Source organism: Mustelus asterias, chromosome 6 (assembly GCF_964213995.1).
Source record: "Mustelus asterias chromosome 6, sMusAst1.hap1.1, whole genome shotgun sequence".
Taxonomy (NCBI): Eukaryota; Metazoa; Chordata; class Chondrichthyes; order Carcharhiniformes; family Triakidae; genus Mustelus; species Mustelus asterias.
Genome location: NC_135806.1, coordinates 93,268,841 through 93,294,659, shown reverse-complemented (window position 1 = coordinate 93,294,659; position 25,819 = coordinate 93,268,841). Strand labels below are relative to the sequence as shown.

General features: G+C 41.0%; 1 protein-coding gene across 1 annotated transcript in view; it reads left to right on the top strand.

Annotated features, from left to right (window-relative positions):
* The window catches only part of lnpep (leucyl/cystinyl aminopeptidase), a 98,546-nt gene extending 73,806 nt beyond the window's left edge, over positions 1-24,740 (top strand). Inside the window, exons 11-18 of the mRNA XM_078214758.1 lie at positions 1,729-1,826; positions 7,213-7,399; positions 11,438-11,594; positions 12,038-12,222; positions 16,554-16,715; positions 18,703-18,843; positions 20,949-21,030; positions 22,535-24,740. Coding sequence (XP_078070884.1) covers positions 1,729-1,826; positions 7,213-7,399; positions 11,438-11,594; positions 12,038-12,222; positions 16,554-16,715; positions 18,703-18,843; positions 20,949-21,030; positions 22,535-22,666 — 1,144 coding nt within the window. The 3' untranslated portion in view covers positions 22,667-24,740. The remainder of the gene's footprint in view (positions 1-1,728; positions 1,827-7,212; positions 7,400-11,437; positions 11,595-12,037; positions 12,223-16,553; positions 16,716-18,702; positions 18,844-20,948; positions 21,031-22,534) is intronic.
* Positions 24,741-25,819: the final 1,079 nt, after the last annotated feature.

The window sequence follows — 25,819 nt, the reverse complement described above, 5'->3', positions numbered from 1 at the left end:
TGGAAAGTACCCCGAGAATTCTTTCAGATACTTTGCTGTCATTCACCTAAGAATTGCAGTTTCTGCTTCCACCTCTGAGAAATCAATGCTCGTCAGTTCTTTATAACAGCAAATGAAAGCAGGAAATGCTGAAAACACTCAACCGGCCAGACAGCATCTATTGTCCAGAAGGGTTGGTAACCCTGCCACATCTGTATGGGCACTGGGAGCTAAACAGTGGAAATTTAAACACCACCCTACGCTCCTTATATGAAAATGATGGGAGAAAGGTTTATCTGGAGAAATGGAGAGGAGCACTCCAGAAGTGGGTATCCATCCATTTCAGTCCATAAATTAACAGATATATCCTATACAATCTATACTTCTATAGGGGAGACAGTGGTGTACTGGGAATATTACTAGACTAGTAATCCAGAGGCCCAGCATGATGCTCTGAGGACATGGGTTCATATCCCACCATAGCAGCTGGTGGAGTTGAAACTAAATTCAGAAAATCTGAAATATCTTATCAATCATGACTATGAAACTATAATTCATTGTTGTAAAAACCCATCCAGTTTTCTTTCTTTAGGGAAGGAAATCTGCCACCCTTGCCTAGTCTGGCCTGTATGTGACTCCAGATCCACAGTAATGTGATTGATTCTTACATGCCACTCTGTTCCATTCAGTTCAAAGGCAATTGTGGATGGTAACAAATGCTGGTCTTGCTAACGATATCCAGATCCCAATAAAAGAATAATCAGGCTACAGCATAGCCTAAACTGCTAATGATAACCTGTCCTTTTGGCTGGTCCATCAGATTTTTCATACGGCACGCAATAATTCCTGCCACAGGTGGGACTGGAAAATCCTAGCCATTGTCTCCGACCCAACATCTCAGCAACCAGGCTTCAATCTCCCCTAAAGCATGTAACAACCCTCAATAAAATGTGGATTAGACATGGCTCATATGACCATCTGATGTACAAGTGGCACCTCATAACCTCACCTGTTTGCAACTGCAGAAACCCTGACCAAATTATGGAGCATGCTAACACTGTCCCCCGACTCAGGTTTGAGGGCAGTCTTCTAGGGTTACGTTTACACAATGTCCAGCAATAAATTGGACTGGTTAGAGAGCTGGACATTAAAACTGCTCCTAAAGTCTTCCTAAAGAAGAAGAAGAATAACGAACACCTTACCATGTAAGTTTTATAGCTGGCCTTGTGGCTAACACATTGAGATACACAAAGCAGCGAGGATGCGATAAATGATTGTCATATGTCCTTGCCCTTACCTGTAAAGATGCATCGGGGAGTAAAAAAGCAGTATTAATATAAAATAAAATCAGAAAGTCCTGGAAAAACTTGGCAGCATCTGGGAAGAGAGAAAGAGTTAATGTTTTGAGTCCAATGTGACTTCTTTGGAACTGTATTGATATGAGTTGTTCGTAAGAGACTGGGTATTTCACTGTCATATTATTAAGAGTTGACATGGCACAAATTTTAACATGACAATATGCTGTAACTTATAAGTTGGGATACTTTGATGCATAAATATACAAAGTTCTTCATGATCTACTTTAGTACAAAAGGTGACTATTACATCTGAGGAACAATGGTTTCAGGTGCCTCCGCTCAATACCTGATATTGATTCTCTTGTTTAATTTGTTCTTTCTCTAGTCTAATTGTTTTAGTAATTTTAAACAAGATGAAGCTGATCTGAAACTCTGGTTTGATTTTTCTCAGTTACCTGTGGCACATTCCGCTGACTTACATCACCAGTAGCTGCAGCAATTATACCCAGTCCAAGTGCATCAAAACATGGCTTCTTAAGAACAAAACAGGTAATTGTTTTTGACTTCAAAAGCTTTAAGTGGAGCTTTGTTTGGTTTTGCTGGTGCTGTGGTTAGTGATTATACAGATGTTATGCTGGAATATGAGACTGACCTCAAATTCTACTCAATTATCCCAGTTCTAGTCTCATGCTCTTTTCAGAATTGAGCATGTTATGCTTATAATTAAATGTTTTTCCCTTAAAATTTGGACAGGCACATTTTCTTTCTTTCTTAGAATGTTACTTTATTGGACTGAAAAATAAAGTTTTTAGGCTTGTGTTTTAATGGTTGCAGACAATTTACTAATGTTCAGTCTGATTTAATGATGCATTAACAAAGTGTGTTTCAGTTCACTCCTTTAAGTAGAGCTGAACCCTATTTTATCCAAACTGATCAGATAAAAGTATTTATCCAGCCAAAGGTGAACACACAAGTTATTAAACTATTTGAAAATGAATACAACATTTTGCATTGTCAGAAATGTTTTTAGTTATGCAGCACTGTTATGTTCAATAGTTATATTTTTGTTTGTTAATAAGGATAGATATTTCTATTTTCTTAATGTGGAGGATAACCATTGTTCAACAATTTGTAATTCCAGTCAAATTTATTTAACATTGAATACAACGAGAGAAAACGCTGGAAAATCTCAGCAGGTCTGGCAGCATCTGCAAGGAGAGAAAAGAGCTGACGTTTTGAGTCCAGATGACCCTTTGTCAGCTTTTCAGAGAGCCAGACCTGTTGAGATTTTCCAGCGTTTTCTCTTTTGGTTTCAGATTCCAGCATTTGCAGTAATTTGCTTTTAACATTGAATACAGTTGAATTAATTATAACATTGTGGTATCAGTCACACAATGTTAATTTAGTGATGCCACCCTAGCTCCCTGCTGTTCTATTTTCCATTTACACTTGCTGCGAGAAATTTACTCCTAACTCTCTATGTTCCTCTGATGACTTTTCCACCAGAAAACACTGACTGCCATGAATGCTCCAGCCCCTTCCTAACACACAAGCTGAATACAAGTGGCAGTGAATAACTAACACAGTGTTGAAATTAAAATGAAGTCAGGGTTGGTGATGTGATGGTACAATGTACTGACGCTCCAGCACATTATATCCAGAACAGTAACATACAGCCCGCCATTCATGATTCTGCACTTGATGAATTGTCAACCTGTACAGTGGGAGTTTGCAGAGCAAGAGCATGAATGTCCCACCTGGAAGGAAGGAAGGACAAGTACTAGTCAACTCAGAGCATGTTATTGTATCCCTACAGTGCTCAAAAGAGCACCAAAATCAGAGGGGAAATTCCCTGCCATCCTATATGCAGAGGCACAGGAGAGCACAGTTATGGGAAAGACCAGATTTTGTACAAATATTTATAAAACTGACTTGCCGTATATAAATGGTTAATGCACAATCTTGGCATTCTGACTATACAAGCCACTTGAGCAGTGCATGTGCTTTATGACACCGGTTTAAATGCTGTCATTTTTACAACCTCAAATGATCATCCCAGCAAAATGATTTATATGTTAGTCTCTTTGTTTTTCCCTGCTCTCGCCAACTGCAGATCCCACCGCAACAAAGAAATCATAGAAACCCTACAGTGCAGAAGGAGGCCATTCAGCCCATCGAGTCTGCACCGACCACAATCCCACCCAGGCCCTATCCCCACATATTTACCCACTAATCCCTCTAACCTACGCATCCCAGGACTCTAAGGGGCAATTTTTAACCTGGCCAATCAACCTAACCCGCACATCTTTGGACTGTGGGAGGAAACCGGAGCACCCGGAGGAAACCCACGCAGACACGAGGAGAATGTGCAAACTCCACACAGACAGTGACCCGAGCCGGGAATCGAACCCGGGACCCTGGAGCTGTGAAGCAGCAGTGCTAACCACTGTGCTACCGTGCCGAAAATTACATTCCGAGTGCAGTTCTCTTCCAGTCTTCTAATGAACTTTTCTGTGGTCACCAGGGGATTTCACTACAGGTCCTGTCATGGTTAAAGTTGGCCTTGAGTTCACTTGATGTCCACACATGTGGACCTCTATTAGAGGTTGCTGGATAGCACTCAGTAACGGGGAAGCCTAAACGATTTGCCTCTCTCCATATTGAGGCTCTGGGCTGATGATAAAATCAAACCACTTTCCTGGCTGAGAGTGAACCATTTCTTGTGGTTCAGCTGCTCACTTTCATACAGTTCAAAATGCAGAAAGGAGAACAAAAAATGCTGGAAAAGCTCAGGCCAGGCAGCATCCAAGGAGAGAAACAAAGTTAACGTTTCAGTTTGATGAGCTGAAGAAAGATAGCAACATAATAATAAGTCCAGGGAAGATGGAAGAGGAGAGCAAGAATGAAGGAGAATCTCAAAATCCCTACAGTGCAGAAGGAGGCCTTTCAGCCCATCGAGCCTACACTGACAACAATCCCACCCATGCCCTATTCTCGTAACCCCACATTTACCATGCTAATACTCCTGATACTAAGGGGCAGTTTACCATGGCCAATCAACCTAACCCACACATCCTTGGACTGGGAAGGAGAAGGCCTGGCATGGAGGCCAGGAATGATTAAATAATGAATGAATGAATTTGTGACGCAACAGCCAAAGAGTGAGGGAATGGATATGGTAAAGAAATAAAGGTGGTGTCCAAATGAGGTGTGAATTGCTGCAGAGAAACCATCTGAATGCAATGTGCAGGAGTTTTAAAAAAGAAACAACCCAGCAAAACAAAAAAGGGAAAACAAAACAGAGAACAAGATGGAGGTAGAGGTTATGATCTAAAGTTGTTGAACTCTGTGTTGAATCCAGAAAAGAAGCCTCGCAACACCAGGTTATAGTCCAACAGGTTTATTTGGAATCACGAGCTTTTGGAGCGTTGCTGCTGCTTCACGTGAGTGGAGACGTAGGTTTCACAAACACGGCATATATAGATGAAGACGCAATTGCAAGATAATAGTTGGAATGCAAGTCCAGACGGTGTGAGAGGAGAGAGGGATAATAAGTTAAAGAGGTGTGAATTGTCTCAAGCCAGGACAGTTAGGAAGATTTTGCAAGCCCAGGGCCAAATGGTGGGGGTTACACTAGTGTGACATGAACCCAAGATCCCATGCATGCTTGAGAACTTGGCTATCCGTTTCTGCTCGGCGATTCTGCGTTGTCGTGTGTCTTGAAGGCTGCTTTGGAGAACACTTACCCAAAGATCAGAGGCTGAATGTCCTTGACTGCTGAAGTGTTCCCCGACTGGAAGGGAACACTCCCGCCTGGCGATTGTCGCGTGGTGTACATTCATCCGTTGTCCTAGCGTCTGCAAGGTCTCATCGATGTACCATGCCTCGGGACATTCTTTCCCGCAGCATATGCAGTAGACAACAATGGCTGAGTTGCATGAATATGTACCATGTGAGAACACTACCCACTAGGTACATGTGATGGTGGTATCCGTGTCGATGATCCGGCATGTCTTGTAAAGGTTGCCGTGGCAGGGTTGTGTGGTGTCTTAGTTGCTGCTCTCCTGAAGGCTGGGTAGTTTGTTGCGAACAATGGCCTGTTTGAGATTGGGCGGTTGTTTGAAGGCCAGTAGTGGGGATGTGGGGATGGCCTTGATGAGATGTTCATCTTCATCGATGACAAATTGAAGGCTCTGAAGAAGATGTTGTAGTTTCTCCACTCCGGGGAAGTACTGGACGATGAAGGGTACTCTGCCGTGTCCTGTGTTTGTCTTCTGAGGAGGTCAGTGCAGTTTTTCGCTGTGGTGTGTCGGAACTGTCGATCGATGAGTTGAACGTCATGTCCCATTCTTACGAGGGTGTCTTTCAGCGTCTGTAGTTGTCTGTTGCGTTCCTCCTTGTCTGAGCAGATTCTGTGTATATGGGGTGGCTTCTTTAGAGTGTTTAAGGTGGAAACTGGAGAAGTGGAGCATCGTGAGGTTATCCGTGGGCTTGCGGTACAGTGAAGTGCTGAGGTGACCGTTCTTGATGGACATGCATGTGTCCAAGAATGCAACTGATTCTGGAGAGTAGTCCATAGTGAGTCTGGTGGGATGGAACTTAATGATATCATTGTGTGGTCGTTTCAGCGATTCTTCGCCGTAAGTCCAAAGGAAGAAAATGTCATCAATGTAAGAACGTGATATGGCACTCGACTCATCGATCGACAGTTTGGGTACGCCATAGCAAAAAACCACACCAACCTCAGAAGTGAAACGTGGGACACGACCGACAGAGTACCCTTCGTCGTCCAGTATTGCCCCGGAGCGGAGAAACTACGACATCTACTTCGGAGCCTTCAACGTGTCATCGATGAAGACTAACATCTTACCAAAGCCATCATCACACCCCACTACTTGCTTTCAAACAACCGCGCAGCCTCAAACAGGCTTTGTTCGCAGCAAACAACCCAGCCTTCAGGAGAACAGCAACCACGACACCATACAACCTTACCACAGCAACCTTTGCAAGACATGACGGATCATTGACATAGATACCACCATCACACGTGAGAACACCACCCACCAGGTACACGGTACATACTCATGCGACTCGGCCAATGTTGTCTACCTGATGCACTGCAGGAAGGGATGTCCCGAGGTGCGATACATTGGAGAGACCATGCAGACGCGATAACAACGGATGAATGGACTCTGCGTGACAATCACCAGGCAGGAGTGTTCCTTTCCTGTCAGGGAACACTTCAGCAGTCAAGGGCATTCAGCCTCCAATCTGGGTAAGTGTTCTCCAAGGCAGCTTTCAAGAGACACAACAACGCAAAATCGCCAAGCAGAAACTGATAGCCAAGTTCCACACGCATGAGGACAGCCTCAACTGGGAATCTTGGGGTTCATGTCACACTGTGTAACCCCCACCATTTGGCCTGGGCTTGCAAAATCCTACTAACTGTCCTGGCTTGAGACAATTCACACCTCTTGAACCTGTGATTATCCCTCTCTCCACTCGCACTGTCTGTATCTGTAAAGACTTGACTACCTGTAAAGACTCGCATTCCAACCATTATCTTGCAATTGTGTCTTCATCTATATATGCCATGTTTGTGAAACCTACCTCTCCACTCACCTGATGAAGGAGCAGTGCTCCGAAAGCTCATGATTCCAAATAAACCTGTTGGAATATAACCTGGTGTTGTGAAACTTCTTATTGTACCCATCCCAGTCCAACGCCAGCATCTCCACATCATTGAATCCAGAAGACTGAGTTGAAAGACAAGTTCAAAATGCAGTTGTTTTGAGGGTTTATGTATAGAACGTGTATTCTTGTATACTTGAATGAATTTAATCAGACAGCATTTTGGCTTTGTGTGTTAAAAGTTCAATTGTAAAGGTAAACAAGCCGTTTCATAGAACTATTTATGTATTTTATTTTCCATTAGACATCATTTATCTTAAAGAACCAAATGTGACCTGGGTGAAGTTTAACTTGCATATGAATGGATATTACATCGTACATTATGAAGAAAGCACCTCAAAGAAATTACTTGGATTATTAAAAAATAATCGTTTAGTTTTCAGTGACCATGACCGAGCTGCCTTCATCAATAATGCCTTCATACTTGCAAGGTAATCAGCTGCTTTTATCTTTAGGATTTGTGTTCACTTTTAGGGCATGGTATATATCTCTGGTTGGTTAATCAACATCACTGCTGTTTCAGTCAAGCTATGTTGAGCAACTAATTATGAACACTTTGGAGATACAATACTCCACATGAAGTCTTGATCGGCCTCATAGTATTTCTTCTGTCTGTCAGAAGATCTGATCTGAGTCAGATTTTCGTGTGTGTTAAATGTTTTATTTTAGGCATTTGATTGTCTTTAGTTATTCTACTTGGTTGTTTTGTCCTTGGTTAAATAATTATCTTACTGAGTTGAGGTCTTTCTTCCCATTATGTTCCTCTCCCTCCCACCAATCCCAACAAAAATAAACACAATCTCATTTCAATGGGAAGTCTCCTAATGCTATAGACATCGTGGGATTTTATGCCCCACCAAACTCTGGTTTTGAGGAAAGCCTTTGAAGGTGATTTAAATAAGAACCTAATAAGCGGGAGCAGGAGTAGGCCATATTCCCTGTCAGGCCTGACCTGCCATTCAATACCACCTCGACTGATCATCTGCCTTAGCTCTACTTTCTCACCTGCTTCCCATAGTTTTAATTTCCTTAGAGACCAAATTACTGTCCATCACAGCCTGAAATCTATTCAGTGATGGAATATCCACAATGGTTGCTCTATTGAGTTGAAGAGATTTCTCTTTATCTCAGTTGTAAATAATCAGCCCCTTATCCTGAGACTGTTCTAGATTTCCCAGCCAGCAGAACCAATCTCTGTGTCTACCCTGTCAAACCCCTTCAGAATCTTGTTTCAATGAGATCATCTCTGATTTTTTAAAACTCCTGAGAGCATAGGACCAATTTACTCAGCCTCTCATTATAGGACAACCCACTCATCCCAGGAACAAATCTTCATTGAACTACCTCCAAGGCAAGTAAACTCTTCCTTAAATATGGAACAATGGTATTCAACATTAACCTAGACTTTACCGATTTTATGCATCAGTACAAACCAATCTAGCTGATAAAAACAAAAAAAATATTTTCCCAAAGTTAGGGGAGTCTAAAACTAGAAGGCATAGGTTTAAGGTGAGAGGGGAGAGATACAAAAGTGTCCAGAGGGGCAATTTTTTCACAGAGGGTGGTGAGTGTCTGGAACAAGCTGCCAGAGGTAGTAGTAGAGGCGGGTACAATTTTGTCTTTTGAAAAACATTTAGATAGTTACATGGGTAAGATGGGTATAGAGGGATATGGGCCAAATGCAGGCAATTGGGATTAGCTTAGGGGTTTCAAAAAAAAAGGGCGGCGTGTACAAGTTGGGCTGAAGGGCCTGTTTCCATGCTGTAAACCTCTATGACTCTAAGCACTTCTAGCTCAGCGACAACCTGGAGAAATCAATCAGCTACCAACATAAAAATGGCGCTCCCTTTATGTAGCACTGGTGGGGCTACTTCCTGCTGCTGGATGAATGTTTAGCTGTGCAAGGACAAGATGGGATGTTAGCCAGAGTATTGAGGTTGAACATGGCCGACATTACGATCTACCTCCTTCGACCGTTGCATGCTGCCAGCACTACCTGCCTATCCAAAATGGTGTCTCGCACAGCCCACATCAGACACAGATTTGGACACAAAACGAAAGACACTGCTGTGGAACTAAACTTTTGCAGCTTTAGTTTCAGAGAAGTACGTGGCCTCCTTATGCACCCTACCAAAATGGGCCAGCCCATAATTATCTCGATTGAAGATGTATATCATTAGAGTCGCTGACATACAGATGGAATCAGAAGGTGGGTTTGAGTGAAGCTGGAAAGCAACATCGAGGTTTAGGATGAGGATGTGTTCTGGCTTCAGCTTTGTGGTGTGTGGATAGCAGAGCTAAGCTGTGAGATGTGGATGTGAGACCTTGCTAAGTGTGTGAGATGAGGTGAAACTGCAAATGTTAAGTAAGAATTCTGACTAAGAGAAGTTACAGGTAGGTGATTGATGGAGGTGTGACACAGCGTGGGAGGTTAAAGTTGGGATTTGGAATTCAAAGATTAATTCACTCTGACCACCCATCATTGGACTTGTTTCGGCACAGCATCCTGACTTGGGGGTTAGACTGCCAGCATCAATTGGTACAGCTTCCTGCCTTTTCAGAGTTTGGCTGGTTCCCTGGCTGCTCTTGTTAGAGAACCTCTCGCCTCCTGAACCAAGGCCTCCAGTGCTGAGTCAGAGAACATTGGAGTCCACTTTCTGCTATGTTATGCTATTCATGTGCCTTTTGCAGGTCAAACTGACTGAGAATGACTTCCAGCACCTACTCTAACCATATTGCACCTCCCCTTTAAGAGACACATTCTAACTTAAACTGGTGATAGTCTATCAATTCTGGATACCCTGCTCAAGTATACAGCCGCCCAATGCATTTACCACTGTCTGCACATTATAATCATTTAATTTAGCAGGCAGCACAATGTGTGTGTTACCTGTATCAGGGAAATAAATGCTAGTTAATTGAGCACTGTAATCTGCACACCTCTTGGTGTCTAAATGGGGTAAAGGAGTAAAGGAATCTGGGATACACTAATCACTAAAAGATGGTTAATAAGGATTGTTTTAAAAAAGCAAACAATGCACTGGAGTTTGTTTCTAGAGGGATAGAATTTAAACTTGTATAAAATATTGGTTAGGCCACATTTGGTGTACTGTAAACAGTTCTAGTTCTATGTTCTGTAAAAGATAGAGGCACTGGAGGAGATGCAAAGAAAATCTCTGGAATGGTGCCAGAACTGAGGTTATAATTACCAGAAAGAGTGGACGGGCTAGGGGACTTTTCAGTAGGATAAATTTGAAAGATTATTGAAGAGTTTGGTAGACCAGGTGTAGAGAAAGTACCTCCAGTTGAAAGTGAGACCAAAACTAAGGCTAGAAACATAAGATAGTCACTAATAAATCAAATAGAGAATGTGAACGTTAACAATGAAAGCTTATTTCAGTAAAGTAAAACAATTTAAAAAATTAAGTCATGGAATCCATGGCTTTTAAAATAGAGACACATACAAGTGAGGCAAGGAATTGTGCTAAACATTTCTAAATCAGTGCTTTGTCTCAACTGGATAATTGTGTCCAATTCTGGGCACAATTTAGGATGTCAAGGCCTTGGGGTGGAAAAGAGAATTACTAGAATTATACCAGAGATGAGAGACATTATTGTGAAGAAAATGGAGAATCATAGAATCCTTACAGTGCTGCTGAAGGAGGCCATTCAGCCCATCGAGTCTGCACCGACCACAATCCCACCCAGGCCCTATTCCTGTAACCCCACATATTTACCCTGCTAATCTCCTGACACTAAGGGTCAATTTATCATGGCCAATCAACCTAAGCCACACATCTTTGGACTGTGGGAGGAAACCGGAGCACCCGGAGGAAACCCATGCAGACACGGGAGAACATGCGAACTCCACACAGTCACCTGAGGCCGGAATTGAACCCGGGTCCCTGGCACTGTGAGGCAGCAGTGCTAACCACTGTGCCACCGTGCCGCCGAGAAATTGGAATTAAACTATAGGCAGATTAAGAGGAGATTTAATGGCGGTATTGTTTAAAGTTTATTTCTTAGTGTCACAAGTAGGCTTACATTAACACTGCAATGAAGTTACTGTGAAAATACTCTAGTCGCCATACTCCGGCGCCTGTTTGGGTACACTGAGGGAGAATTTAGCATGGCCAATGAGGATGCATTTTGTTAGAATTCTAAATTCACTATCTGAAGGGTGATCAAAGCACATTCTATAGTAACTTCCAAGAGGAAATTAGAGATAAACCTAAAAAGAAAATCTTGCAAGACAATAGGGAAAGAACAAAAATTCAAAAGGTTAATTGTATAGCCCTTTTCAAATAATCTGAACAGGTATAACGGGTAGCAAGGCCTCCCTCTGTCCTCAAATTCTCAGAATGCTATTGTGGCTGTCAGTAATGCTTCACGTGCCATATTGCCATTTAAAAATATATGCTTGGATTTCAGAGTTGTGTGAACTCACGTGTTTTTCTCACCATTCATAGTGCAGGGAAAATCACAGTGAAACAGGCATTGTCCATGACCAAGTACATGAAGAATGAAAGTAGTACCGCTCCGATAAGTGAAGCATTGATTCAGCTTGGGCATATTCACGGGCTTGTACAGAAGAGGGGAATGTTGCAACTTGCTGGTCGGGTGAAGGTAGTTGTTGTTTTTATTCTTTGTGCCTTGTGAATTAATTTGGTCTTGGAGCAGTTTTTGTGTAACTATCATGTTCCATCTGCCACATGCTGTAGCTCCACTAAGCATTAGTGAAGGACAGTGAATTATAACAAGGTAAATGTAAATATGGAGAATGCCTTTATTCTTCTCTGCTTTCTCGTCGGTAATGCTGTTTATGCAAACTTGCTTGTTTTGAACATAAGTTAGATGTAGCCAATATTTTCTCTTAATCCCACTCTGCCAGCATTCCATTTTTATGAAAGTTTCCTGAAGGGTTTTCCAGTGTTGGAGGGTCTTTATATTTATCTGTAGAGTATGTTACAGACCTTAACTTGGTCAGGAAATTGGAGTTGTGGAATATAACTATATTGTGGAATAAAGCTTGTGTTCCTCTATCTAAGCTGTATATTCATGTATTGCAGAAATATATTTTTGATATTTTTGGAGACCTGATTAATGATCAGACCTGGAGTAACAATGGATCACTGTCTGAAAGGCAACTTCGTTCCACCCTTCTTGATGTTGCTTGTGATTACAAGTATGGTGACTGTGTCCAGAAAGCACAAGAGCTGTTTACCAACTGGGAGATAACCCAAAACATGAGCGAGTAAGTGAAGCTGAGATGATTTTCTTGCTGTTTTGTCTTTTCAAGTATCAAAATGCTCATCAGTTCAATTGTGATCGCTAATCGTTATTTTCCTTTAATATTGTTTATAGAAATAGATCAAGTTTTTTGCTCTTGAACTGCACCTATGATTTATTCAGAGCATCTTACAATTGTGACATATCATTGATCATGTAAAATACCATCTCCTTAGAATAGTACCACCAGACTGAATGCAGCTCCGTTGTATTTAAATGTGCAATCAAGAGAGATAAAAGGAAAGAACTTGCACTGATATGGGATAAGTTTCACAACTTCAGGGCACCCCAAAGTGCTGTATAGCCAATGAGGAAGTATTTTTGAAGTGTAACCACTGTATTATGATGTAGCAAATTACAGAAGGAATTTGTAAGCTCTAATCATTCACCCTGCTCTGCAACCACATCCCCAGTGCATCCATTGTCCCAGGTTATCTCAATCACCTACATTGAGCCATTTGCTATTACGACAGGTATCAATTACAAAGAAATTGCTTGAACCATATTAAACGGGCCAGCTATTTAAAGTGTAATTACCTCTCATTAAGTACTAACCCTCCCATGGCCTCTCGAACTCTCTGCACTGCCGCAAGCTCTTCTTGTTGGCTTGCTGAGTACAAGACATTTTGAATTTTGGAAAGGGGCCATTAAAAATATGATTGTACTTGAGTGTAATAAAGAATTGAGGTGACATCCCAACTTTGGATGAGTGATCGTACCTGGCCCTTTAACTTGTCCTTCTAGAAATAACTGATGATTCACGAGTTCAATCAGTACAAAGTCATGGATCTATCCGTTGTTAGAGGATGAACAGAAGCACACGTGGGGCATTTACAACTCAGTCTGACCATTTGAAGGGTTAGAAGCGAACAGGAAGTTGTGATTTTCATTGTCAAAAGCTGCAGAAATGGCTGCGTGTGTTCCAAGACTTGGTTCTAGAAATGTGAACAGCTCTGTAGGCTTGACGAACGGAATTCTAATCCTTATATAGAACTGTGTGAGGTTTAAACTGAATTTCTCTCTGAGATAGAGGATGCTGTATGACCTCAGGCAAGAGGAGGATTGGGGTGGTTGGAAACGAGCACCTCGTCATCATTCTTTACCGTGTAAATCAGGACAGTGACATTTTGGACTGCCGGTCTTGCTGGATGTGTAGAGTTATGTCTGCAAAGGAAAGCATGTTGAAGAAATAGATACAGGATCCCCGCACATGCCTCATGTCGAGGAGAGGCAACACTGTGGCTAAAGCCATTGTACCTGGGCATGAGGTGGTATAGATCCCAGTTAGAGTAGCAAGGAGGGTGAAGTATTACACTGGGCAAAGTGGAAGGTATCGATTCCTCAAAATGCCAAAAAGCAGTATAGGCAAAGGCTTAGAGTGTCTTGGAAAGTAGTCAGAGAAGTCTGCACTCTGTTGGAGGCAGATCTCATGCCTCAAACAACAGGTGCCCAAGTTTGCCAATTGCAGTGAAAGTTACCATGGCCTCAATGTTTATGCAGCCAGTTCCTTCCAGGACACTGCTGTTATGCACCAGTCTGCAGCTGTGAGCATTGCCCTCTTTGCTAGGGTTGGGGAGCAAATTAATTTTCAAAACAGATGTGGAGTCTCAGAGCCAAAGAGCAATATCCATCTTTTCACAAGTGTAGGGTGCGATAGATTGCATTGTCAAGGATAGTAGTGGCCTGCTGCACAATATGGCACATTGAAGGGACGGTACTTACAAAACCCAGAGCCCAATGAAGTAGATTGCTATTTGGAGGAAGAGGTGATAGAGCCATCAGTCTTAGATGAGTATGTAATTGAGAGAGGTAATGGAGAAAAATGATGAGAAGTGTACCTGGGTACGTGGCACCGGCTCAGCACAGAACAGGGAGGACAGAGTGATGTTTTACCTCAGCAGCATTGAGGAGTTAACTGCACCCTTGGAAGCAAATGGCTCTCCAGCCAATGTTAGATCAGTGCCTTTAATATCATTGTCACCTGCAATCTTCCAAGAGATATCTATTCCACTACAACAGAAAATCTAAAAGTATTCCTTGAGACCCTGTGGCATATGCCACATTGGCTAAAATCATCACCGTTGTAAGATAACATCTAGCTATCTTCAGGAACTGACCATGAAATGCCCTGTAATAGAGGTATGGTTCTTTGGGGATTGTCAAATATAGTGAAGATATCACCTGGTCACTAATTGAGGCTTAGCCCCTAATGTGAAGAGTGCTCCTGTGCAGTGCAGTTGAGACTCCAGCATGCAGGTATCATGAATGCACCAACAGAAATTGACTAGGCAGTATAAAGTAACCTTACTGCCACACAGGTGCTGGGCAATAGCCATCTAAAACTTGAGAGAATCTAACCATCTGTTCTTAACATTCAATGGCTTTAGCATTGCTGAGTCCCTGACTATCAACGTGCTGGGGGTTACCATTGACCAGAAAGTGAACTGGGCCAGCCTTATAAATACTGTGGCTACCAGAGCCAGGTCAAAGACTAAGAATCCTGTGGCGAGTAACTCACCACCTGACTCCCCAAAGCCACCATCTGCAAGGCACAGGTGTGATGGAATACTTTCCACTTGACTGGATAAGTCAGTTCCAAACACCCTCAAGAAGCTCGACACCATCCAGGACAAAGCAGCCTGCTTAATTGGTATCCTATTTTGCACCTTAAACCTTCTCTCCCTTCACCATTAATGTCCTCCTCATCAAGGCCCCTTTAACAGTACCTTCCAAATTCATGATATCTACCACCTCAAAGGACAAGGGCAGCAGATGCATGGCAACACCACCACCTGCAAGTTCCCCTCCAAGCCACTCACCTTCCTGACTTGGAACTATATTGCTGTTCCTTCGCTGTCACTGAGCCAAAATCCTGGAATTTGCTTCTTAAGAACATGGTGGGTGTACCTACTCAATATGGACTGCAATGGTTGAAGAAGGCGACTCACCATCACCTTCTGAAGTGCAATTAGGGACGGGCAATAAATGCCAACTGGCCACGACACCCAAATCCCATGGGTAACTGTTGTAGACAGTGCACATTTCACTGAGCACCCGATTTGACTAGGATGGACATGCCTGGATTCCATCACATCTGTCAGGTGACTGAGAGATGGAATTCTGACTGCGATCTTCAGTGACATTGGTATGTCTACCCAGTCATTGTAGATGCCACTTAGCACATCGACACGTGCATCCATCTTTTATTCTGTATAGTATATTTTCAGAAAAAGGAGTAAAGTGGTGTACTTAATGTAAGATATGACTGCACATATGAACCTCTCGGTGATTGAAATACCTGGTACCTTTCGAGCTTGAACACTCCTTTGTGGTGCTCCTGTCACATATTGCCTCAGAGGAAATGAAGGAAGTCTGCTCTCTTCTCTCTAAGGTATTGTGAGTATCATGGAAGCACACTTAGCTGAGAGTGCAGGATCTGCAATTCTGCAGGGCAGGTGTCATCGCGAGAACACGCACTGTAGATGAGACCTCTTCTGGAGTGGCCAGGGAAGCTGTGAAGAAAGACAAGTGTGTGAAACTGCTCACAGCAAACTCCTGCTTTTCTTCAAGCTCCTCTGCCCTGGGTTGGTTTTCTGGAGGGTTTGACTACCAGCTTATAAATTTTTCAGCTCATTCACTGAGATTTAAATCTGGCTGGCAGTCCGTTTTCTTGTATGAAGTTTGTTATTGTCACAATGTGAAGTTTATGCATTGAGTGTTCACTTGACATCAAGCATTTAGCAGCAATGTCCTGGCTGATGATCCGATTTTGCTATGTGTTGTGTCTGAATGATCTCTCAATGATTATCTCCTGATGTGAGGTTTGAGGGTAGCAGTAATAATCTGCCTGATTAGATAGGTATCTAGGCAGGCATTGAAAAGTTCATTAAATTCTCATAACTGTTCTATGATTATTAGCATAACAGTCTTATAACAGCTGGCCTAGCTGTGAATAGTATCACTAACAGGAATGTTCTGAGCTTTTGAAAGGGCTTGTAAAGATGGAGGGGAAAAGATAATCCAGTTTAAATTCATGTCCAGAGTGCATTCCAATAATACATTTAAACACCTCCTGCTTCTCCCTTTTTTGTTTGAATGCTTCAATTGCAACACATTCAATGGGATAGTAGACAGTTGTGGTAGCCTACAATTGTGATAGTGCACATTTAGCTTCTAACCATGTCTTACTAGTTCTCTTCCAATGCAGTAACTTTTCCATGTTGTTAATCCTTTCCCAAGTCCTTAGTCTTTTTTTAGTGTATATTTATGTGCATCATTCTGGCTTTCTTATTGCAGCTTACCATCTGATCTCACAACAACGATCTACAGTGTTGGAGCGTGTGAAGTCAAGGGCTGGGAATTCGTACTCCGAGTATATAATAGTTTAAAGTCGGAGACAGAGAAAAGCAAAATGCTCCGAGCCATGGCAAAAAGCAGCAATGCTCAACAGCTCATCTGGTTTGTAGAACATCAACTTTACCTGCTCATGCCTACTAGCCATTTATGAATCGGTCATGGTGGAAACCGTGCCAACGTGTTTCCCCCTCCCCTTTCCATTTCTGTTCTGTTCATTTTGAAATGTTGTTTGTCTATAATGTGTTTCAACTCTGATAAGAGACCTGCACGGATGTTACTTTTGTTCTCTGAAGAATCCCGCTGATGTTCTCTGCGAGAGTGTCTCAAACCTCATGATAACTTGAAACACTGGTTCTTCGTGTTTGGAGTAATGTGAGGAATAATGTACAACCCCGTGAGGAACGAGTCCAGTTGTTGTGAAAACAAGTAATAAAGTAAAAGAAAATAAAAACACATGCCAACTTAAGAATAATACGCACCATGACACTTAAGATTATTAATAACTAAACACACCGTTTTATCTGAAATCGCCTCCTGTTCCCAAAATATACACACACTCACTGTGTGTATGTTTTAATCCCTTTTCCAAAACCACGTCCAATTTATTAACTCCGTAAGCCAAATCCAGTTAATAGGTACCCCACAGTACAGCTTAGATGACCAAGTCTCGGAAAATGTCTTTTCCTAGTTCAGCGATGTTACGAAATGTGTCTTTTAGAGGAAAATATCTGCAATGTCTTTAAATGTTAGATGGAACAGACCTCCATAGCTCTGATCACAGATGGAACTGGCCCCTCTGAAGGTTAGATGGAGATGGCTTATCTGACTGTTGGATGGAAAACTAGCCCTCTTCCCTAGTGAGGGTTATACTGAGCAGTTAAACTGTTCAGTCGCTTTGATATTCCACCCTGTGGATTTGACTGTCTACATTACTCAAATTCCTTGCATTTATCAGTTATCATTTGTGTAACCTCACAGATCCCTGGGTAAGCAGTTTTTCTGATATGGCAATTTGCATCTCAATTTCTCGAGACGCCTGCTAATCTTGCTATTTGTTTTCATCTCAAGTTCAGCTGTTAATCTTGTTAACTTCCCAAATTCCTAACAGTTCTCTCCGTGTAATTGACCTCCAGTATTTCCAACACTTTCTGTTTTGATTAAGAAATACTGAATTAATTTTGTCCGTAAGGGCCAGTAATATTTGATTTTATTATTGTCCAAGGTATTAATATACAGTGAAAAGTATTGTTTCTTGCGCGCTATACAGACAAAGCATACTGTTCATAGAGAAGGAAATGAGAGAGTGCAGAATGTAATGTTACAGTCATAGGGTGCCGAGAAAGATCAACTTAATGCAGGGTAAGTCCATTCAAAATTCTGATAGCAGGGAAGAAGCTGTTCTTGAGTCGGTTGGTACGCGATCTCAGACTTTTGTATCTTTTTCCCGACGGAAGAAGATAGAAGAGAGAGTGTCTGTGGTGCGTGGGGTCCTTGATTATACTGGCTGCTTGTCGAAGCAGCGGGAAGTGTAGACAGAGTCAGTGAATGGGATGAATATGAACCTCAGTAATGTATAACTTGACTACTGCATGCTGAATCATAATAGTATTCACTGAGTAAATAAAACAGTATAAAAATCATTTGAAGGGACAGAACAACGCATAGCTTTTTTTCCCCACAGTAAAACCAGCAATAATGGATGACATCCTCAGCTCTCTAGAAAAATATTTGTGATGAGACCTGCATATCGTTGTACACACATTTGTCATTGGGAAGGAAAATAGTTTTGGAAGGGGATTTCCCCTGTTACTCTTGAAAAGAAACTGTAGCTGCTTAGGTAAAAGAAAGTGTTTAGAATTTCTCTGCAAATTGCACAAAGAAAATCTCCTCCAGTATGTTTAAAATTAAGTAATCAAGTTCTTAACTAAACAAATTAGTTCTAGACTAAAAGTTTTGCTTGAATTTCTGAATTGTCTTTTGGTTTTAATAACCTGGTATATCTCTGGATTGTTCCTCTATAATATGTATTGCTTAATTTTAGGTATTGGTTTGCAGACTCTAAACATAGTATTAATGCTTTATTTCCTAGGTTAATGCACGAGAGCTTGCACCATAGTATAATAAGGACACAGGAACTACCCTTCATCCTTGCCACTGCCAGCAGAACCCTAGCTGGATACCTCCCTGCTTGGGATTTTGTTAAGGAAAACTGGGATGATCTAGTTGAAAAGTAGGTTCCTCGTGTTTTTTCTTGATCTCTCAGTTGGTGTGTACATTCGTGGCTTGCTGCAATAAAATTTACCTTAAACGTGCATAATTGTGGACCCATCCAATCCTTTCATGAAAATTTTCATATTAGTCCACAAGCTATGCGTTGCACAAGAAACGTTTTATACACCTATCATTACCTCTTGGCTTTCTATAACTTGTGGTTTGGAAAAAAAATAAACAATTTTTAATGGCTTTATCAACCTGAGGTGCTAACTGTGATGCCCTGTGATCCTGTAGCCCCAAATCCCTCTGCTCCTTCACAGCAGGGATGCTTCCATTCCGAGATGATGCCCGTTAACTCCTCAAACAGTTCGGAGGTTTAGAAAGTATGGTGGTTTCTTTTGAAATCTTTGAGAGCTACATCTGACTATTTTCTCTATCCAAATATGTGAACATTTCATTCTTAGGCATTTTTTAAAAATACCCTACCACCAATGTTAACTGCCGTGGATTTGTTTTGTCTCCCTTTTTAAAAGTGGGTATTACATCGGCCAGTTTGTATCCCTGCCACACTCCATTGAACCTTAAAATAAAGATTCTGGGGCATCAGCAATTATCTCCTCCCTCACTCTGAAACCTCCCCTCTCCCTCCCTTCAGTCAATCTCCTTTTGATTTTAGGATGAATTCTGTTGGACCCAAATTTAAATTTATTGAATGTTTTTTTCTGTTTTTATCCATTATAATATAGCTCATTTAATTCCCCATCTCTCTCTAGCTGAGTTTTTTTAGGCACTGTTGCAATGCAATTATGTGTAAACTGTGTCGGACTGTTTGGTTATCATGGAAAATGCCTGTCAAACCATTTTTCAATATAGATAGTCACCCTTTTGATAGTGCTTGCATGGATACACTTTGTTTCTTGTTTTATTTTAAAAAGCATAGCCTAGACAATAAACAATGATTTAAGCAATACATGCTCTGAGGACTGTGAATGCTTTACTGTGTTCCCAAAATGATATTTGCTAGAAATAATTCTTATTTCTCGTACATATGATTTTGAATTTGGGGAATAGTTTTGTTTTGTTCTATTATTTCCTCCACTCTGGCCGGTGCTTAAATGACATAAGATCCATTGTAAAAATTCCGTACTCAGCTGCAGTACCTATTACACCAGTAGGTGGGGCTGTTACAGGCTTTTCAGTAGTAAATGTCAGAATATGACACACTGTACACAGCTCTGAACAGGCGGGTCGAGTGTACGCAGCTGGCACATAGCAAGTTCGAGTGATGTTGATAACCAACTGATTTTAAAAATACAGTCGATCAGATCGAGTGGAAAAGGAATAGTTAGGTTGCCCATTCCATGTCCTCCCTGCCCAGACTTGAATTTAAAATCAAAGCCATGACATTAGGATCTATAGGTACACTTGAGGACACTCAGTTCTATTTCAAGCCTCTCTTGACCCTTCCAACGCCTTGTTCTCTGATTGCTTGTCTGACAACCAGCCCTGGATAAGCTGCAAGATGTCCCCCACCCCCGTTAATCCTGGGAAGATCAAAGTTTTATTGTCCACAAATTCCACATGCTTGCACTGATCCTATTTCCCTTTGCAGCCATTGTATCAGGTCAGCACCATCTATGTATTATTCACCCTAAAATCTCTCCATCACCACGCTGCCTTCTTTCAGCTCTGTAACATTACCCACCTTTACCTGAGCTGTGGCAGTGGCCTTCCACTTTTTTTTGTTATCTCCAAACTGCACTCAATGCAGTACTCTCCCAGAGCCTCCTTCCAATGTCTTTAGCTCATGCTAAACTCTGCTGCTTGTATTCTTTCTCACCTAGTCCTGCTCACCTGTGGTCCAAGTCTTTATTGACCTATAGTCTCTCTCCAACCAAACCTTTGGTCACTCCTCTGATATCTTCTCATTTGCATCGGCACTTATCTTTTCCTTGTGGTCTTTCTCATGGAACCTTAAAATGTTGTGTTTTCTTGTGTTAAAGATGTTACATAATGGCATGCTCTTTTAAATTGATCAAAACTTGTTAAAAGTAATGTTTCTATTGGACATACTGTAATGTTATTGTTTAAAAATGTTTAATTTTGCAAACTCATTATTAGGTTTCATCTTGGATCATTTCCTATTCAAGTCATTATCGTTAAAACAACATCACAGTTTTCAACAAAGAACCATGAGTCTGAGGTCAGTGTCATCTTAATTATACAGGGATTACAAGCATTTCTTAGACAAGTTGTATGAATTCAATTGGCTGTGCTGTGATGACTTGTGGACTTTTCCCTCCTATCCGTTTATCTCTTGTAAGCTTAAGTAGACAGTTTGTGAATTGTTGTATGCCTGGATTTTCAAACGGCTTTCAATAAGGTACCACGCAAAAGATTAATAGGCAAGATAAATGCTCACGGAGTTGGCGGTAATAGATAGATGGAAGGTTGCTTAATGGACAGAAAGCCGAGAATGGGCATAAATAGGGCTTTTTCAAGTTGGCAGGCAGTGAATAGTGGAGTGGAGCATGGGTCAGTGCTGGAGACTCAGCTATTTACTATCTATATTAATGGCTTTACTGATGATACAAAGCTGGGCGGAAAGATAAGCTGCGTGGAGGACACGAGAGGCTGCAAAGCGATATAGGTGGGTGAAGTGAGTGGGCAACAAGATGGGAGATGGAGATCGTTCAAGCTATCACGGGGGATCTGTTTAATTTCACTGTTGGAGTATAATGTGGGGAAATGTGAAAGTTATTCATTTTGATTGTAATAATAGAAGTAAAATACTTTTTTTGTGCAACTTAAAAATGTTGTTCAAAGAGACTAGAGTGTGTTCATATAAGGAGCATGAAGTTAACACAGGTGTAGCAAGCAATTAGAGGCAAATGGCATGTTGGCCTTTATTAGAAGGGAACCGGAATACAGAAATAAAGAATCTTGCTGCAGTTGTACAAGGTTTTGGTGAGACCATATCTAGAGTACCATGTACAGTTTTATTCTCCATGTTCAAGAAAGGATATACTTGCATTGGAGCTAGTACAGCAAGGGTTCACTTGATATAAGGGGGCTGTCCTATTGTGAGAGGCTGAGTAAATTTGGTCTATATTCTCTAGAGTTTAGAAGAACGAGAGGTGATTTCATCGAAACCTACAAAATTCTGAACGGGCCTGACGGGGTGGGTACTGAGATTGTTTCCACAAGTCGGGGAATCTAAAACGTGGGGGCACAGACTCAGGAAAAGGAGCTCGTCCTTTAGGACTGAGATGAGGAGAACTTACTTTACTCGAAGGGTGGTGAGCCTTTGGAATTCTCTATCCCAGAGGGTTATGGATGCTTCACTATTGAATATGTTTAAGGCTGGGATAGATAGATTTTTGGCCTCTCATGGAATCAAGGGAGTTGGCGAATGGGCTGGGAAAGTTGAGTTAAAGCCCAAGATCAGCCATGATTGTATTGGATGGTGAAGTAGACTCAATAAGCCAAATGGACTGTTCCTGCTCTTAATGCTTGTGTTTTGAGATTATCAATGGATAACTACTTAGAGCAGTTTATGAAACTTCTGTGTACTAAATCTAAGTAAAAGGTGTGAACACAAGCAAATGCCACAAAAAAGAAAGTTGTCCTGTGTTTATCTTTTGACCAAGGAATTTGTTTTTTATTTCCCATTTTTTAAAAAAACAACTAATTTCTTTTAATTACAGGTTCAAACATTTTTTGATTCACTGATGGACAAGGGTTCGCAGTTGCGGGCTGTCCAAGAGGCGCTTGAGATAATTCGCCTGAACATTCAATGGATGGACAAAAATTTGAAAAACCTGGAAGTGTGGCTATAGGACTTGGTCTCTCTTTTCTCTTCAATAAATTAAATACACCTATGTGCTAAGTGATGCTAAATTGCAGTAGTATAAAACAGGATAAAGTCAGTTGTCACTCACAATAACATCAGTTTGCACTATTGGAGGGTTGTAGTTAGCTCAGGGTAACTGTTACTGTTTGTTCAATCATTGAATTTTAATTGTGATTATGAGGAGCTGCAGACCAAACTCTGGGAATCTGGTGATGGGTGAATGTATTTACAAAAGCAAAATGGTCATGAGTGAGTTCTTGGTTTTACCCATTTAGCATGTGAGTGGGGAGGTTAAGAATGTGTACCATGTAGCATAAAGACAGAATGTTCAGCTTACCAATTTAACTTTATTTTACCATGTGCTCGATAGTAAAGGGTGTTTTTTTTCATTGGGTATTAGACTTGGTGTACAGTATTTTGTGTGGCATATTGAAGCTGTCCCTTACCATAATTATAACGCCTACTGCAAAGTGGACACTCAGTCCTTTGGAAAGCATGGTCATGACTACAGCACAAAAACGATCATAATATATAGTGTATGGTGTATTTCCCCGGACTGCATTAGAAATACCCGTTACATGAACCCATATAACTTGAATTGCTACATCCTTATTGAGGCCACTGTTTTGGCAGAAAAGAATGTCGTCACCAAGATGACTTTTAAAAGAAAATTCTAGAATCGCACAAAACAACAAATTGACTTAACCCAGTTATCATAAAGGGGCAGCCCTAGTTTTTATACATTTTAATTAGCTTTCCATCATCTGCTGCATGCAGTCTCCACTGACTGATGTACATTTTTAAAAAATGCTATAGACTATATATTATGAAAAACTGTGAAGCTCTGAGTTTACAATGCCAGTTTTTTTTTATCTTTGGGTTCTGTGATGACCTATTGAGCTTTGCTACCATGAGGTATGCTGTCATCAGATTTATTCAAATGAATTAGTGCTATTTTTTACTGAAGGCCATCTATATCTATTTGGCAGATTTGTGTTTGAAGTGTAATTGGAGTTTGTGCATTGTACAAGACCAATCAAAATTTAACAGGATAGTCTTTTATTTAAACAATAGCTACTTTTGTTCCGTCAATCAGAATGTACTGAAATGAATATCCTAACAAAAAATAATTCTGTCAAAAAATGCAAAATTTGTTTGCACAATATAGATTTTAGGCATTGTCTTTGAACAGTGAGAATGCGCTAAATAGTATGTGAAGAATGTAGCTAATCCTCATGTTCAGTTCATTTATTAACCTCAGGTACTGACAATAATGTGGATTAAGAAATGATAAATGGGATGTTAACTGACCAGTCCAGCTGGTTGCAAGTAATGCAAAGAATCATGTTCTCAATAAGCTGTCTGAGGGAAATGAGAGCACCCACACAAATGGTACTGATTTACAAGAAATTAATCCACAAAAGTACATCAATGGCACAAATAGTTTGTGCATTGACCTTTATTCCTGTTCTTTTTTCACCATCAAGTGAACACTTTCTTTGCTTTATAATTAACATGAGCAAATTTCCAAAATTTATTTTCTAATTGTTAAAGTTGTTTTTCATGGAAAATCTAGAAATGCGTAGTAAATAGTTTACCCAATCTGTGTGTCACCTTAAATTGAAGCCATATTCATAAAGTTGCAAAACAAAGGAAAGGTACCCAAAATGTTGCTACTGTATTGATATTGCTCATCTCTCAGGTGTAAAGCATTAACTATATGTTTGTGGTTTGTAAGAATTTAATGGTTTAGAGTGAAAACTGAAGTTGGAAGCCTACAAGTTATTTTTTGAGATTTTAATAAAAATATATGAATTATATAAATTTCAATTTGCAGTTGCTTTATAAAATTTCACATGTATCTTTTAGCTGTTAAAATTTAGTGTTATATGTATGGAAGCTGTTTGGTTTGTATTCTTTTAAACTCCTTTTGATTGCACAATATTTTTGCTTATAATTAAGATAGATCTATTATAAAGAATGAAAAACATGTTTAAAGTACTATTCTTTTTCATTTCTTTCTCCTATGAGGCTGATTAATAAATTTTATTGGAATTTTGGATTAATGCATTTGTTTATTCGCAAACAAGGGATGGAATTCTCCCATCTGGGACAAAGTCCCGTGGCGGAGCCGGGGACATGGCGTGTTTCCCGCTGCGGAGGCCTCGGAGAAAACACGCCATATCTTCTGCCCATGACCTCATTAATTATGCAACCGGGTGTTTTGCACCGTTTCTGTGGCAGGGCGGGTCTGACGGTGCATAGTCGCCATACTATCCAGGCACCATATTGCAAAGGCACCCAACTTCACTGACCCACCTTTGAAGGTAGACCTCCTGAGAAGGAAGATGGATCCCCAGGAACATTGAGGCTGAGAATGGATCTCCTCAAGGACATCAAATTTGGAAGATCCTCCTGTAGATGCTCCCCCCACACTGCTGTGGTGTTCCAGGATTACTGGCGGCCTCCACCCTGAATTCTGTAGGCAACCTTGGGTATTGTTCAGGTGAGTCCCAGCATCTGAAAGCTGCATTGTTCCAGACATCTTTTGCACCAGCGTGTTTTCCTGTTGGCATCGCAGCGAATTGGACATGGGTGGTCGGTGCTTCATCTGCATCCCATTAGCAGGGTGCAAATCAGTTTCATGCTAGCCTTTAGCGAGTTGCCTGTCCTGCCATGAGCGAGCACCAGTGGAAGGTCCCATGGTAACTTCACGCCTGCGTGAAACTGACTCTTGGACTTCGCACAAATTCTCTTTCCCACCGACTGCCATTGAACCCGCTGGAGAATTCCGCCCAAGAAATGTTATGCAAAATTACCTGTGCATTTTGTGAGGTAGAAGTAAGTTATTTGATGGCATTTCTGAATAGATAGTTCCGGAAATTGGTTTGTCTATAATTTTATGAACTCTTACATACACATCTTATACTGAGTTAGTGTGACATGAAAATATAAGTTGGACTGTTCAATTCCAAATTGTAGTCTGAAAGTTTTAGAACGATTGGGATCTTTGAGTTATACTATATCACTGTGACGTTTCCAAGATATTTCACCCAAGCATATTTTTACCTTCTAAATGTGCATTTTTGGACAATGCCAACTGCCTATTACTGCACAAATAAAGTTGACATCTTACAGG